General features: G+C 37.7%; 1 protein-coding gene across 1 annotated transcript; it reads right to left on the bottom strand.

Moving 5' to 3' along the window:
- Positions 1–12,297: 12,297 nt before the first annotated feature.
- LOC128647504 (metallothionein-like) lies at positions 12,298–14,517 on the bottom strand. Its single transcript, XM_053700291.1, has 3 exons — positions 14,373–14,517; positions 13,994–14,059; positions 12,298–12,538 (listed from the first exon to the last, which is right to left on the bottom strand). The coding sequence occupies exons 1-3, from the start codon at positions 14,401–14,403 to the stop codon at positions 12,447–12,449; spliced, it is 189 nt and encodes a 62-aa protein (XP_053556266.1). The 5' UTR covers positions 14,404–14,517; the 3' UTR covers positions 12,298–12,446.
- Positions 14,518–16,905: the final 2,388 nt, after the last annotated feature.

The following is a 16,905-nucleotide window of genomic DNA, read 5'->3' on the forward strand; positions in this document are numbered from 1 at the left end:
TAAGGACACATCTAATGCTCACTGGCTAATAAGAACGCATCTAATGCTCACTGGCTAATAAGGACGCATCTAATGCTCACTGGCTAATAAGGACACATCTAATGCTCACTTGCTTAAAAGGGGCATGCTCCCCAAGGCTGGAAAAGGAAATGTTAGTTTATTTATGCCAGGGAAAAAAACATTAAGACCACAATAAATTATAGACAAAATGCTCTCTTTTAGATTAAAAAAGTTATATAAAATGTTACATAAATACTAATTTGTACAGAGAGAAGCGCACTCACAGGAACGCACAACCAGCTCAATACCATTGTTAGCCTGTTCTATGGCGATTTTCCACCTGGGTGCAGCTTCTTTTCAGCCGAAACGATCGTCTGAGGTTGCTCTGTTCCTTGTTCAGAGAGGAATTGTCTGGTATTTCGGCGCTGGACTGACCGTTATAGGCGGGATCAGACTGAAATACTACCGGAAAGTTCTACTTGAAAAGCATTACTGGGTTAAAAAGAAACTGCACCCAGGTGGTAAATCGCCATAGAACAGGCTAACAATGGTATTGAGCTAGTTGCTTATTCCTGTGAGTGCGCTTCTCTCTGTATAAATACTAATATGTGACATTTCCAATGCTATATCTTACAAAACAGTTACCTAAAACTCACATCTCAATTCTATATTGAATGATCTCACAAAATATACAAAACAAATCTAACCTAGTGACATTTGGTCACACTGGTACACAAATGGACTATGTCATACAAACACTCTGATAAATAGTACAAATAAAGATTGTGTAACAGCCTGTGAGTAAAAAACACAAACTTGAGAACAAAGTCCCAATATAAATTTGTGAATAAAAATAGTGTTATATTATTACAAACAGAGCACAAACAAAATACCACATATGAACCCAAAACAATCAATAGTTCTTTTATTCTGCACTCCTCAAAAACAAAAGCAACAAAAAAAGGATCATAGTGCAACAATTTAGTAAAATGGGCAATCTCCTATATATAGCTACAGGTACTCATACTCTTCAAAATGCAATTATTCTTTCATTTTATTTATTTTTACATTTTTTGCAAAAACTGTGTGGCAAGATTCTAACCTGCTGTACCAGTATTGAACTCCAGCACACGGAGGGTTAAGAGCAACAACCAATAGGAAAATACCTTCTGATTTGTTTACCAGAACTCGTTTTCCAGCTCTTGTGTTAAAGGGACATTAAACCCACATTTTTTCTTTCATGATTCGGGTAGAGAATACAGTTTTAAACAACATTCCAATTTACTTCTATTATTTGATTTGCTTTGTTTCTTCAGATATCCTTTGTTAAAGAAATAGCACTGCACATGAGTGAGCCAAACAAACAAGGCATCTATGTGCAGCCACCAATCAGCAGCTACTGAGCCTATTTAGATACACTTTTCAACAAAGGATATCAAGAGAATGAAGCAAATTAGATATTTAAAATTGCATGCTCTTTCTAAATCATGAAATAAAAAAACAGGGTTTCATGTCCCTTTAACCCCAAAGAGGGCGGAGTTCTATACACACATTACCGGACTGAGTAACCAGATAAAGTGGCTGTATATGTATGGTTTTAAATAAATGCTGAAAGAAGTGGGCCTGGATGCCTGATAGTATTTCATATAGTGCTGTAATACTAGAGCTAGACATCATAGCTCTGAAGTGTGAGTATCTGTATCATATATAGGAGACTGCCCACCTTACTACATTGTAGCACTGTGATCCTTTGCTTTTTAGGATTGAAGAAATTGTGCAGAATAAAAGGACTCAAATCCATTTTACCTCATTTTGTGGTTCATATGTGGTATTGTGTTTGTGCACTGTATGTAATATAACACTATTGTTATTCACACTGATAAATAGTGCTGTGCACACCGGTATATACTGTACACACAATTATATAACTATCACACAGTATTTCTAATAGACAATGAAAGCCATTCTGACACAATCACTTAGGTCCACAAAATCTGATGATCCCCAGAGTCACTCCAGTTTTCTTTAGTGCAGCTGCAGCACATCGCAATCTTTATAAAGAATGGATATTATGTGTGTAGGTTTTAGTCTGTAGAAGACCCCTTGTGAATCTACCCCAGTTATACACTGATACGTACTGACATGCACACACGCTACTATTGCATATATCAGATTGATGATTTGGGACTTTTTACTAATTATTTTAGTACAATTACAGTCTGTATGAACTGTGCTTTCTAATACAGATTCATAATTCGGGAAATAATACTAACTATGCTATACAAATATAAAAAACGTGGTCAATGGTCACTTATTCACAGACACAACTCTTTAGTGCGTATGTTTTCTTTACACAGGCTGTGCTGTGGGAAATAACTGAGATTTGTAATAATTTGACCTGCAGGCTCCTCCCCCACACTGAGACACTGTGCACACGGCTCCTGAAGAGGGAGGCAGAGACTTGCTGTGTGCACACGGAACTGCTGCTTATTTCCGAGCCCTGCGCTCTGCACTCACTCAGCTCTGCATATTGTTATGGATTCGTTTTCTGCACTCAGCTCAGCCGGAGATCCTGCTGATCCTGTTCTCCTGCTCTCTGCACTTGTTTTTGTCCTATGCTTCAAACTGATTTAAATACCGTAAGCTAAGCTGCCCTCTCTGTTCGAAAGAGCAGAGTCTGTTTCAGAATAATATCTCATTACATGTTCTGGATGATTATTTCTACTCAAAATATTGGCTTTATTCTCAACCGATACAGAAAAAAATATCTCCTATTAAAACAATTGTTATAGAACATTTTAATAGCTACTCTTTGTTTGTGGGTCCTAAAAGTCGTTTCATGACATCTTGTAGCAGTTTAACACAGAGCACATAGACAATAACAAGATCAGGTTCAGTGTGTGTGTGAAGCCAATCTCAGCTTTCCAAAGCAGCCTTTTATTCAATGTTGCTTAGAGCAGCTGCTACACTGTAATGTTTCTATAGGATGTTGTGGCAATATTAGTAATATTGACATTTTATGTCCCTTTAAATTCTTTAATATTATTGGAAGGTTTTTATCATAGCACACCTATCCCTTCTCTCCTCTAAACCAGGGGTTTTCAAACCTGTTCTCAGGTCTCCCTACAGGCCAGATTTTCAGGATATCTATCTGAACTGGTGCACAAACAAGTGAAAAAATAATCTGATTAGTAAACATTGCTTTTAACCTGCTCTCACCCAAGGTAATCCTTAAAATCTGACCTGTTAGGGAGGCCTGGGGACAAATGTGTCCCTAATTTGCAGTATGATATGTTATAATTTCCGCTGAAGCGAAACAATAGAGATTTTGTTTTTGTTCAGACTCAGCTGATATGTTAATCTATTGTAAGACTTCAAAATTATATTTACTGTCCCTTTATAAATATTATGTATGCAACCCAACTAGACAAGCTAGCTGAAAATGTGTATATGGAATAATAATAAGTCCACTCTAGGTTGCTTTAACCCTTTAAGGACACAGCTTTCACTTTGCTCAATTGTTTTATGACGGAAAAATTCCGTCATATGTCCTTAAGAGGTTAAAGTAGGAAATCTTTACAAAGCATGTGGGCACAAATGCTGATTCCACCCATACATAACACTAAATTACATCTCAAGACATTACTATAAAGAATAACTTCTTATCTGTTGTTTTACTTAGCAGATTAATGGGATATGAAACTTAAACATTTTCATTCATTATTCAGATGAATCGTCAATTTTTAAAAATATTTCCAATTTACTTCTATTATCAAATTTACTTCATATGGGACAAAAGGTCAAACAGACACTCACATTTACACACAAACAGGTAAGGTACCTATAGACACCCACGTACAGGTACCCACTGATGCCCACATTCACAGACAAACAAGCTCCTAAAGACAGCCACGTGCACACAGAGAGGTATTGACAAACACTCAGGCACACACAAAAAGGCACCTACAGACACCCAACTGCCTCACATACAGGCACACAGAGACACCCACATACACAACATAGGTTCAGTAAGTGACCTATTATGTACCCGTTTGCAGATCTGAAGGGCTGCAAAGTTCTGAATTAACCTTGCTTGATGTAGTTTCCAGATAATAAGCTATAATACATTATACTGTTTGTGTAATGTATGAAGTAAATGTAATGTAAACCACAGATTGAAAGGTGATCAGTAAATCTAAAAATTAAAATCTTTACCTACTGCGTGTCTGTCAATAGCTATTGAAGGGAGAGAAAATGCTTAATTATAAGTGGTTAGATGGAGTAAGATGTGGGATGATTAGTTTCTTTGACAGATATAATGGATCCTGGGTGTGAGCGCCAAGTTGTATCTTGCCAGGTCAAGGCTACGTATAGTGCTTCACACATTGGGCCAGACTACAAGTGGTGCACTATTTTTTTTCCGCTAGTGTGCTAAGTGTGTTCAGAGTAAAAAATGATAACAGCTTCATTAACACATGTATTACAAGTTGAAAGTAAAAAGTTAGCGCAGAAGTGAAAGACCGAGGCACACTAACTTCAGGACTTCAGATATTGCAACTGCGTTCAACGTCTTCTCCCCATAGAGTTCTATGGGCTGCACTGAAAAAAACAAAAACGAACAGTTATTGCACGTGCGCTAACCCGACATTGCGCTAGACCAACTGCACTAATCTCAAAGTGAGTTAGGAATACTTGAATTTTCTTTGTATAAATATATATATATAGATATATATATAATTATAATTTTTTGTAAAATATTAAAATATATATCTATATGAATATATATATATATATATATATATATATAGTGAGAGAGATTCTATCTATCTATATATATATAAATAAATAAAAAGAACAATGTTTTCTATGTGAAGCACATATCAAGTATTTCTATTCAAAACACATTAAAAATGATATTGCATGGGAGGGCAGCCTGTCTGGGCTGCGACCCAAGATGGCCGCAATTCCATGAGCTGCTTTGGAGACAAAAGAAATCTGCTGATTACTATATACATCTTGGTATATTGAAGATCACAATTAACATAATCTGATAAACTACAGCACAAAGAACATAAATACTTATTAATTTAACAGCTTGCTGTCTGTATGACCCAGGCACTGTGACGCAGAAGCCTATCCTCGGCTCGACTTTTCCTGGGGTTTCTCGGTAGTATGGTTGAGTTTGTGACAGCTCACTTAAAGGGACAGTATACTGTAAAATAGTTTTTCCCTTAATGTGTTTACAATTGCTTTTTTTACCAACTGCAGAGTAAAAAATGTATGAAAACTAGCTTTTTAAGGTTTATTTGTGTATATTAAAGCTCTGATTTTGTGTTTAGAAGCCACAACCTAATAAAATGGGTTGAGCTTGTAAGTATAATCAGATCTCATTACTGTATCACATTGTGTACATATACCTTCTTCTTTATCTTATATCTGTGCATAAAACAATCACCAGTACTTGGAGAGAACAATGGAACATCAACATTTTATTACCTTATCTCTGCTATATCCTACTGGGATTGTAAATTTCTTCTGCTGGCTGTGTTTACAAAGCTTATCTATAGCTTGGACCTGCGGTCACAAACTTTCAGAATAGGTGGGGATACCACATGCTAAATCAACTATTTCAAATGCCAATATAAGGGTAAAGGAGCTACTTGTAAACAATTTAATACACTCCAGCAGGTAAAGTGGATCATTGGGAACAAATTAAAGGGGAGAACATTTTTGAGTAAACTGTCCCTTTAAGCTCCTGCATTATCGAACATTGCACAGTACACTATATACAGTTGTTGCATTAAGATTTGTCTCCTACAGTCATGGCCAAAATATTGGCACCCCTGCATTTCTGTCAGATAATGCACCACTTCACGCAGAAAATTCTTGCAATTAGAAATGTTTAGGCATTCTCATGTATATTTATTTTGTTTGTATTGGTATGGCACAAAAAAGTGGAGAGAAAAAAGCCAAATCTGACATATTCCACGCAAAACTCCAAAAATGTACTGGACAAAATTATTGGCACATTCTCAAAATTGTAAGAAATATTTGCCTTCCAAGTTTGTGATGCGCCTGTAATTTGTAATTAAACTCACCTGTACCAATTAACAGGTGCTGACAATATAGAAATCACACCGGCAACCAGTTAAAATGGTGCAAAATTGACTCAACCTTTCTGTTGTGTGTCTCTGTGTGCCACACTGAGCATGGAGAAGAGAAAAAACCTGTGTAGACAGAGAGACAGAGGTGCCTCATGGGACAGTATCGTGCAACAAATGTGATCACAGAATCTACAAAGCAGCTCAAAGCGCAGGACGGGACCTTTCGTCGCCCGACAGACAAACACCCTGGTACTTGCACGTGGAGACAGGGAACCAATCAACGGCCACCTCACAACCCGCGTCAACAATGGGAGCTGCCGGCTGCTTCCAGTTCTGGGCACTTTTGTGAGTACCTCCGCTTTGAGCTGCTTTGTAGATTCTGCGATCACATTTGTTGCACGATACTGTCCCATGAGGCGCCTCTGTCTCTCTGTCTACACAGGTTATTTCCATTTCATTTACCTCAAGAGTGCTGTCTGACCGTTAGAGGGATATACTGCCAAAGGAATACCGTGCTCCCCTGGATTGTTCGAAACCGTTTATATGCGCACCTCACATAGAGACTCTTATGCTCTATTATCTTAGAAGAGAAAAAGCAGCAAATAATTGTCTGAGGATTTGAGAACAAAAATTGTTGAAAAGCATGGACAATCTCAAGATTACAGGTTCATCTCCAGAGATCTTAATGTTCCTGTGTCCACTGTGCACAACGGTATCAAGACGTTACAGCCCATGGAACTGTAGCTAATCTTCCTGGACGTGGATGAAAGAGAAAAATTTATCAAAGATTGCAATGAAGGATTGTTTGAATGGCGGATAAAGAACCTTGATCAACTTCCAGACAAATTCAAGATGAATACAAATGTGTCGGCTCGCACTATACGTTGCCATGTGGATGAAAAGGGACGCTATGCTAGGAAACCCAGGAGGACCCCACTGCTGACACAGAAACATAAAAAAGCCAGATTGGAGTTTGCCAAAACTTACCTGAGGAAGCCAAAATCCTTTTGGGAGAATGTGCTGGGGACAGATGAAATGAAATTACAGCTTTTTGGTAAAGCCCATGATTCTACTGTTTTCAGAAAAAGAAATTAGGCTTTTTAAAGAAAAGAATACAGTCCCTACAGCCAAACATGTTGAAGGTTCACTGATTTTTTGGGGTTGCTTTGCTGCTTCAGGCACTGGATGTCTTCACTGTGTGCATGGCATTATGAAATCTAAAGACTACCAAAGAATTATGTGGTGTCAGAAAGTTGGGTCTCCGTCAGAGGTCATGGGTCTTACAGCAGGACAATGACCCAAAGCACACATCAACAATCACCCAGAAAAGGTTTAAGACCAAGCGCTGGAGAGTACTGAACTGGACAGCAATGAGTCCAGATCTTAATCCCATAGAGCACCTGTGGAGAGATCTCAAAACAGCAGTTGGGAAAAGGAACCCTTCCAATCTGAGAGACCTGGAGCAGTTTGCAAAAGAAGAGTGGTCCAAAATTCCAGTAGAGAGGTGTAAGCAACTCATTGATGGTTACAAGAAGCAATTGATTTCAGTTATTTTTTCCAAGGGGTGTGCTACCAAATATTAAACTGAGGGTGCCAATAATTTTGTCCAGTCCATTTTTTTGAGTTTTTTGTGGAATGTGTCAGATTTGGCTTTTTCTCTCCATATTTTTGTGTCATACCAATACAAACAAAATAAATAAACATGAGAATGCCTAAACATTTGTAATTGCAACAATTTTCTGGGCAAAGTGGTGCATTATCTGACAGAAATGCAGGGGTGCCAATATTTTTGGCCATGACTGTATCTCAGATTAGTAAGCATGAAGGAGTCCATCATAATGCTGACATAGAGAACTCACAGCCTCCAAATGATCACTATATTAGAATGGAACAACAGCTGATGGAGGCCAGGGCTGCCACTAGAAATTCACCCCCTGATAGTGGCATTTCAAAAGATTCTGCTGAAAATCATACCTTTTTATAAGAGCTTCATAACATATGCACGGTGACCCCGGTGACTTGAAGACAGTGTTCTAAGGCCCCGAGTGTTCTTGTGAGGTGGGGGAGTATGACACTGCCAAGATGCTTTTATTGAGATGTGCCTACACAGGGAGACACTTCATCTGACTTGATTAGAGGCAAAGCACTGGATCCTTCTATAATTCCTTGGGCTTCTACAAAATAAGGCCCTCCAAAGCCCTCCGCTTTGAGCTGCTTTGTAGATTCTGCGATCACATTTGTTGCACGATACTGTCCCATGAGGCGCCTCTGTCTCTCTGTCTACACAGGTTATTTCCATTGCATTTACCTCAAGAGTGCTGTCTGACCGTTAGAGGGATATACTGCCAAAGGAATACCGTGCTCCCCTGGATTGTTCGAAACCGTTTATATGCGCACCTCACATAGAGACTCTTATGCTCTATTATCTTAGAAGAGAAAAAGCAGCAAATAATTGTCTGAGGATTTGAGAACAAAAATTGTTGAAAAGCATGGACAATCTCAAGATTACAAGTTCATCTCCAGAGATCTTAATGTTCCTGTGTCCACTGTGCACAACAGTATCAAGATGTTACAGCCCATGGCACTGTAGCTAATCTTCCTGGACGTGGATGAAAGAGAAAAATTTATCAAAGATTGCAATGAAGGATTGTTTGAATGGCGGATAAAGAATCTTGATCAACTTCCAGACAAATTCAAGATGACCTTCAGGCACAGGGTACAAATGTGTCGGCTCGCACTACACGTTGCCATGTGGATGAAAAGGGACACTATGCTAGGAAACCCAGGAGGACCCCACTGCTGACACAGAAACATAAAAAAGCCAGATTGGAGTTTGCCAAAACTTACCTGAGGAAGCCAAAATCCTTTTGGGAGAATGTGCTGGGGACAGATGAAACGAAATTACAGCTTTTTGGTAAAGCCCATGATTCTACTGTTTTCAAAAAAAGAAATTAGGCTTTTTAAAGAAAAGAATACAGTCCCTACAGCCAAACATGTTGAAGGTTCACTGATGTTTTGGGGTTGCTTTGCTGCTTCAGGCACTGGATGTCTTCACTGTGTGCATGGCATTATGAAATCTAAAGACTACCAAAGAATTATGTGGTGTCAGAAAGTTGGGTCTCCGTCAGAGGTCATGGGTCTTACAGCAGGACAATGACCCAAAGCACACATCAACAATCACCCAGAAAAGGTTTAAGACCAAGCGCTGGAGAGTACTGAACTGGACAGCAATGAGTCCAGATCTTAATCCCATAGAGCACCTGTGGAGAGATCTCAAAACAGCAGTTGGGAAAAGGAACCCTTCCAATCTGAGAGACCTGGAGAAGTTTGCAAAAGAAGAGTGGTCCAAAATTCCAGTAGAGAGGTGTAAGCAACTCATTGATAGTTACAAGAAGCAATTGATTTCAGTTATTTTTTCCAAGGGGTGTGCTACCAAATATTAAACTGAGGGTGCCAATAATTTTGTCCAGTCCATTTTTTGAGTTTTTTTGTGGAATGTGTACAGGTGAGTTTAATTACAAATTACAGGAGCATCACAAACTTGGAAGGCAAATATTTCTTACAAGTTTTGAGTGGATGTGTCAGATTTGGCTTTTTCTCTCCATATTTTTGTGTCATACCAATACAAACAAAATAAATAAACATAAGAATGCCTAAACATTTGTAATTGCAACAATTTTCTGGGCAAAGTGGTGCATTATCTGACAGAAATGCAGGGGTGCCAATATTTTTGGCCATGACTGTATCTCAGATTAGTAAGCATGAAGGAGTCCATCATAATGCTGACATAGAGAACTCACAGCCTCCAAATGATCACTATATTAAAATGGAACAACAGCTGATGGAGGCCAGGGCTGCCACTAGAAATTCACCCCCTGATAGTGGCATTTCAAAAGATTCTACTGAAAATCATACCTTTTGTAAGAGCTTCAAGACATATGCACGGTGACCCCGGTGACTTGAAGACAGTGTTCTAAGGCCCTGAGTGTTCTTGTGATGTGGGGGAGTATGACACTGCCAAGATGCTTTTATTGAGATGTGCCTACACAGGGAGACACTTCATCTGACTTGATTAGAGGCAAAGCACTGGGTCCTTCTATAATTCCTTGGGTTTCTACAAAATAAGGCCCTCCAGATGAAGACTATGGAGAATTTTTATGTTACCACCAGTTTCCAAACTTTACCACCTCAATGGAAACTAACCCTATGTGTTGGAGGCTAGCATGGTGATGAGCATACCACTGCTGCAGTCACAATTACCTAAGTTGAGACTGGGTCCTTTCAAGGATACACAGCAGAGCTCTCCTTGCTTCTTTCCACTTAGTTTTGGGAAAACCCAAATTGATGCTCTGTGATTTACAACAGACTTATGATATTGCTATGCATGCGGAGCAAGCTTTCTTCAACTGAACTCAGACGTTCGTATAGGTGTAGGTTAATTGTTGCTTATACTATTTATGTCTGAACTATGCAATATCACATTTATTTTATATAAATAGCTCAGCTAGATCTATATCATACAACTATCCCCAACTTTATTGTTTTATTTTTGTTACGCAAGATTTAAAGGGACAGTCTACAGCTCGTTCATCTTAAAGTCTTACCTTAGATTAAGCTACAAATAGCCTCCTGCACCTTTTCTAAATCATGCACTAGGAATTTTAACATTTTTATTTTAAAATGAATATTGTTTCTGGCCACTTTTAAATGGCTGCCAAACTCAGCCCACTGATGACATCATGATCTGGGCTGCGACTGGCATCCAATCACAAAAGGCTCACTAGTTGGATTCAACAGACTGTTAATGCTTTTCAGCAGAGTGCCTAGATGCAGCCCAGATCGTGATGTCATCAGTGGGCTGAGCATGGCAGACATTTCAAAGTGACCATAAACAATAGTCATTTAAAAATAACTTTTTTTTTTTACTGTTCCTGCTGCATGATATAGAAAAAGGGCGCAGTAAGCTATTTGCAGCTTAATCTAATGTAAGACTTTAAGATGACTAAGGTGTAGACTGCCCCTCTAATATATAGCTAAATATTCAGTAAGCATCACCAAGAATGTTATATCCATCTTTGCTTTAAATTTGATTATGCAGTGAATTTCCACTGTCATATTGAAACACTTTAAGCAAATATATAATGTAAACTACTGTGGCTTGCTTAATATGGATGAGACTTTGATCCTTAATGTTACACATCTTACATATTATTACTTAAAAATGTCAGAAGACTCCAGCTGCTTGCCAAAAAGCATGAGAGCAAGTTAACAAGAGAGTTGGCTTCAGTATCATCACATTGGAGGGGCTGTCAATGTGACTATTTACTTGTGTTTTGTTGCACTCAAAAGTGCATTTTCTTACCCTGTAACTGGATAAGGATTAAAATACTTTTCTGGCTCATTGTTTTGAGGTAGTGCTACAAATCACGTTTGTTTATACTGATGGAACTTCACTATTGCACTTTATTTTTAAGACACTCTTGTTTCTGAAGATTCTTTCTGTTGCTAACTAATTATATCTGAAAAACAGAGAGTCTTAAAATTGTATATGTTATTTATTTAAATCTCCCAGCACACTGGAGACCCAATTCTGCTGAACTCTTACAACTACATTATTACTTAAAGGGACATTGTACACTAGATTTTCCTTTGCATAGATGTTCTGTAGATTATCCATTTATATAGCCCATTTGGTAGGGTTTTTATAACCATGTATAGTTTTGCTTATTTTTTATTAACATTGTGCTGATTTTCAGACTCCTAACCAATCCCCACTGTGCCAGATGTAAACATGCGTTTATAGACTACTGCTGGCTCCTGTTTATGTTAGCTCTCTTTTCATATGAAGGGAAGGGGGAAAGGGGGAGTGTCTGCTCCTTTTGTTTTCCCAGCCCCTTTCACTGGGTGTTCCAGCCTAACCTCGTCAACAGTGCTAAACTAGGAGCTTCTAACTAAGTCTTGAAAAGGTTTTATACTGGATTTTTAGATCAGTATTTGAGCATATTCTTCTTTATAGTAGTGTCTATTACATACAGTTATATGAAAATTAGTGTATGCTGTCCCTTTAAATGCAGTACTTCACATATTCCTTTGCTTGATATATGTTTTTATATGTATTTTCTTTGCCAGTCTCAGAACTTATAGATATTTTACGGTATGAGTATTACACTGTAAGCCATTAAGCAACACTACAAACAGTTTAGAACATTTTATTATTTAAACATAATGATCAATACACACATTCCACAACACAAAAAAAAACACTTAAGTTTCCTAAATGAAAAGGCAGATCAGACATTAGTATAAATATATAAAGTGCAGTCGGTAACACAGTAAGACGGCTCAGTGGCAGCAGCTGCATTTCTCAGCGCCCTGTGCGCACTCACAGCCCTGGCTGCATTTACTGCACTCAGCTGGGCAACAGGAGCAGCAGCCTGTGGGAGAAGAGAGAGATCTATTAGATATACAGAGCAATATGGAACCTCTCGATTAGTAAAGTGTCCCAGCTGTACCTCACTATTTATAGCCCACTTTCCATTAAAATGCATAAAATCCTCCTCTAGTTATTCTGTCAGTGCAGCTTTTAGAAGGTTGTATAACGACCCTGTCATGCACAGCCTGGTGATCTAAAGCGCTCTGCTTTAGCAAAATTGTCTAAGATTTCTTGTTGTGAGGACCCTCAGATATTTAAACAAATAAATACATTTTAGCTTGAGAGCTGTTTAAATAGCTATGCAGGGTTCTGCTTATGATGGAGAGACACAAACAGTGCAATATAATTGTTTTTTGTTTTAAATTAAAAAGACCCAAAGATTGTGTGATTTCCGCAAGTTTTTGATCGTCAGGCCCTTAGTGTTTAAAGGGACATAAAACAAGTTGGGATAAAGACAATATATAATAATATGTACTTTAATTACTTTACCTGCAAATTTATACTGCAGTGCCTCGTCATTAACCCTTTCTTTTTAAGTTTCTGAATTGTACAGCTCTAACTCCCCCCACACAATTCCTTATATGGCTGTATCTATCTCCACCTTTGTATCGGTAGAATGCAGAAGTGAACACTCATTATCTGCTGGAGCAGGCCTAGAAGCAAATAAGCAGCTGTGAAAGTTAAAATATGATGCCGGTGTTTCTGATGCTAAACACTCATAAGGGGTTCAGACCCACCAGACAGCATAGCTAGGTAATTAATTTTGCTTATTTTTTTAAAATTATTTTAAAATACTTGCCAGCAATTTTTAAAACAAATTTTATGCAAACAATTTTTACTTAATTAGCCTTTTTAGGATATGCACAGATCTCAACATGTTTTATGGCACTTTAAGGGGAAAAGGTTTTTACCTAATTGGAACACTGAATTGTCACTGCAGTTGTAGCATTTTCTCCCAATAAGAGAGTGAATTATTTCAAGTTATACTTAAAGGGACATTATACACTCATTTTTTCTTTGCATAAATGTTTTGTAGATTATCTATTTATATAGCCCATGAAGTTTTTTTAAAAAAAAAATGTTTAGTTTTGCTTATTTTTAAATAACATTGCTCAGATTTTCAGACTCCTAACCAAGCCCCAAAGTTTTATGTGAGTACTGATGTATACCTTCTCCAGCTTGCTCCTGTTTGTGTAAAGGGTCTTTTCATATGCAAAAGAAGGGGCTTTCCAGCTACCTTTTCAACAAAGCTAAACTGAAAGCTTCTAAGTAAGTTTTTAAACAGTTTTATAATGGATATTTATATCGGTATCTGTGCATCTTATTCTTTATAGTAGTGTCTATTACATGCAGTTATATGAAAATGAGTGTATAATGTCCCTTTGATAAATATATCCATACACTGAGCAGACCACTGTTGTGCTACACTCCATCCATTTCGATAATATATACTTACTTTTCTTGCATGATTTGCATTTGCAGCTTTTACATTTGCAAGAACCTGCACATGAGCATGAGGCACCTAAAGAGAAACAACAGATCAGGGGTTAATATAACTATAGCTTCATGCCAATCTATACAATGCCCATGAAATAACCAGCCTCTCTACCCAGCAACTATTCCTCACAGCCATTCAGTATTTCCTGTACATTCTTCCTGGCAGCCACTCTAGCTCACACTTGTGTATATGTCCCTATTTATTATTAGTATTTATTATCTGTCACATAGTCTTCATTCTTGTTAATATTTACTCAGAGCTATAAATCTCTACTAGCCTGTCTTGTATACAAATATATCCCCTAGTCAGCATCTCTCTACTGAGATTCTCACTATACCTGTAGCACAATTGCAGTCCTGGGGATCCATATCTGCTGTGATGTTGGTTAGTTCTGTAGCTCTTCAAACACTCAGTACACAGTTCAGTGAGATGTGAGTAGTGTGAGCGCTGCAGCTCCTATTTAAGTACAAGTGTGAAGCTGAGTGCAAAATAGAACCACGTGCAGAGCACCAAGTCATACACAGACACTCCCACCATGACTGCATCTGCACAACACTGCACACGGAGAATCACTTGCACAACATACAAAGTAATGATTCCTGGTATCTGCACTCTGCTGGTGTTTGTGTGGCAAACAATGACCATGTAATATATACTGACCCGTCCTGTAACCTGTTTTACCCTGGGTGTAAAATGCTTCTCCCCTATGGTGTATTTAGTTTTTATCTTACCCTAGACACTGGGAACTCTGCTGCCATCTGCCCCCCCCCCCCCCCCGGGGCCAATGAACATGAAAATATACCACCAGTAGATAACCAGGGATCATCAACTTGTAAAATAAATAAATATTTGGAGAATATAGTAGAAGTCATCAGGCCATAGAACTACCCTTTAAGATTTGATCTCTTCCCTAAATCCTGTTGCTTTAAGCACATACCTAGTTGGTCTAGTCCAGAATATGCCCCTAGGGTCCCTTGATACACACATACTGATGTACAGTATTGCAAAGTGAAGAAGTAACTCACTGACACATAGGGCAAAATTTATCAAGCCCCGAAAAAATGCGCCGAAAAAGTCGCGATTATTTTCGCAATAGTTCGCAATGTGTGAATTCAAAAATGTCGCCAGTATTTATCAAAATTCTAGAGACATTTTTGGGGCAAAACTTTTTTGCGATGTCAAGCGAATGGCTGATCCTAGTTTTCTTGCGAAAATGTCATTTTCACTTTATTTATCAATCTTAATTTTAGACACCAATAAATGGTTTATTGTTTTAATCAAGTGATTGTTTAAAAGAATGCTATTTCTTATATATTAAAGTTAGTTTTATTTTGCCCCTTCTTTGGCTCTCTTTCATTAAGGAAGGTTGCCCGTTTTTTGGAGCTCATCTTCGTTCTTTTTAATACACTTATTTCAATTGCACTTAAATTATTTTACTTTTTTATAATATATTTATTATTATTCAGGATCTGCGCCTTGTTGTGGGCAATTTCTAACCCTAGATAAAGCAAGTAAAAGAAATATTTCCATTTTCCCTCCAGACAAACAACAATATTGCTCTTTATTTTTCACTCCTCGCAACCTACAAATTGGCGAGATTAAAAGCAGTGAATATTACATGCACCACTTTTCATAAATATATGAGAACTGCGAATATATACAGGCATTTTAAAATGCCAATAGAGAATAATACAAGAATTAGGCATTTCCAGACAATTTATTCGCATATACTTAAGACTTGCGAATGTTATGAGTCAATTTGTTCGCACATATGAAAAGTTGAGACTTTATTGGCGCATAACCTTTCATAAATATGGTGATATAATTTGTGAGGTTTTTTTGACGACAAATGTGAGAATTTTCTTATTCTCACTTTGATAAATCTTGCCCACAGTAACAGAATGATGTAGGTACACAACAGCACATATTAGTACTCAGTGACATACACTGATCCAGAATAACATAGACACAGAAGTGCTTGCACAAAATTACCCAGGGCAACACAATTCCTAACACATTAATGCACAATGACACAGTGAGTGACTCAGTAGCACAATTACATAAAATATCTAAGTGACACACATACACAATTACCTAAGACCTGAAGTGACTGGGGAACATGTTTACACGATGGAATACTCTGGCACAAAAACACTGATACAAAATGATATACAAGAATAATAACAAACAAAGGCTAAAGATGTGTAGCTATGTAAATAAATCCTGACACACTGACATACAATACACTCTAAGCTAATATATGACTATTTACACATAATGTGGGCAAGATTCACAATCTCCAACACTGCAGTTCCAGTCTTACCAATCATTAACATCTCAACTGTTTAGAGAATTAATCTGACCGATATGGTCACACTAGTTGTACACAAATACTTAATGCCACATAAATACACTGATAAATAGTGCCATGAAAACAATCACGTCGTATACACACTGATACAAAATATCAAACAATATCTGTAATAGAGAATTAAAAACATTCTATTCTGATACATAGGTATTTAGATCCACAAAGCCTAAAAAAGTTTCTCCAGTTATACCTATTTCTCCCTATTTTTATACCATGGAGCCATTTCTCTGATATTTAGAGCAGCACATCCCAATCTTCATTAAAGGGACACTGTAACCAAAAATTTTCTTTCGTGATTCAGATTGAGCATGAAATTTTAAGCAACTTACTAATTTACTCCTATTATCAAATTTTCTTCATTCTCTTGGTATCTTTCTTTGAAATGCAAGAATGTAAGTTTAGATGCCGGCCCATTTTTGGTGAACAACCTGGGTTGTCCTTGCTGATTGGTGGATAAATTCATCCACCAATAAAAAAGTGCTGTCCAGAGTACTGAAAC

This window comes from Bombina bombina, chromosome 1 (assembly GCF_027579735.1).
Source record: "Bombina bombina isolate aBomBom1 chromosome 1, aBomBom1.pri, whole genome shotgun sequence".
Lineage (NCBI taxonomy): Eukaryota > Metazoa > Chordata > Amphibia > Anura > Bombinatoridae > Bombina > Bombina bombina.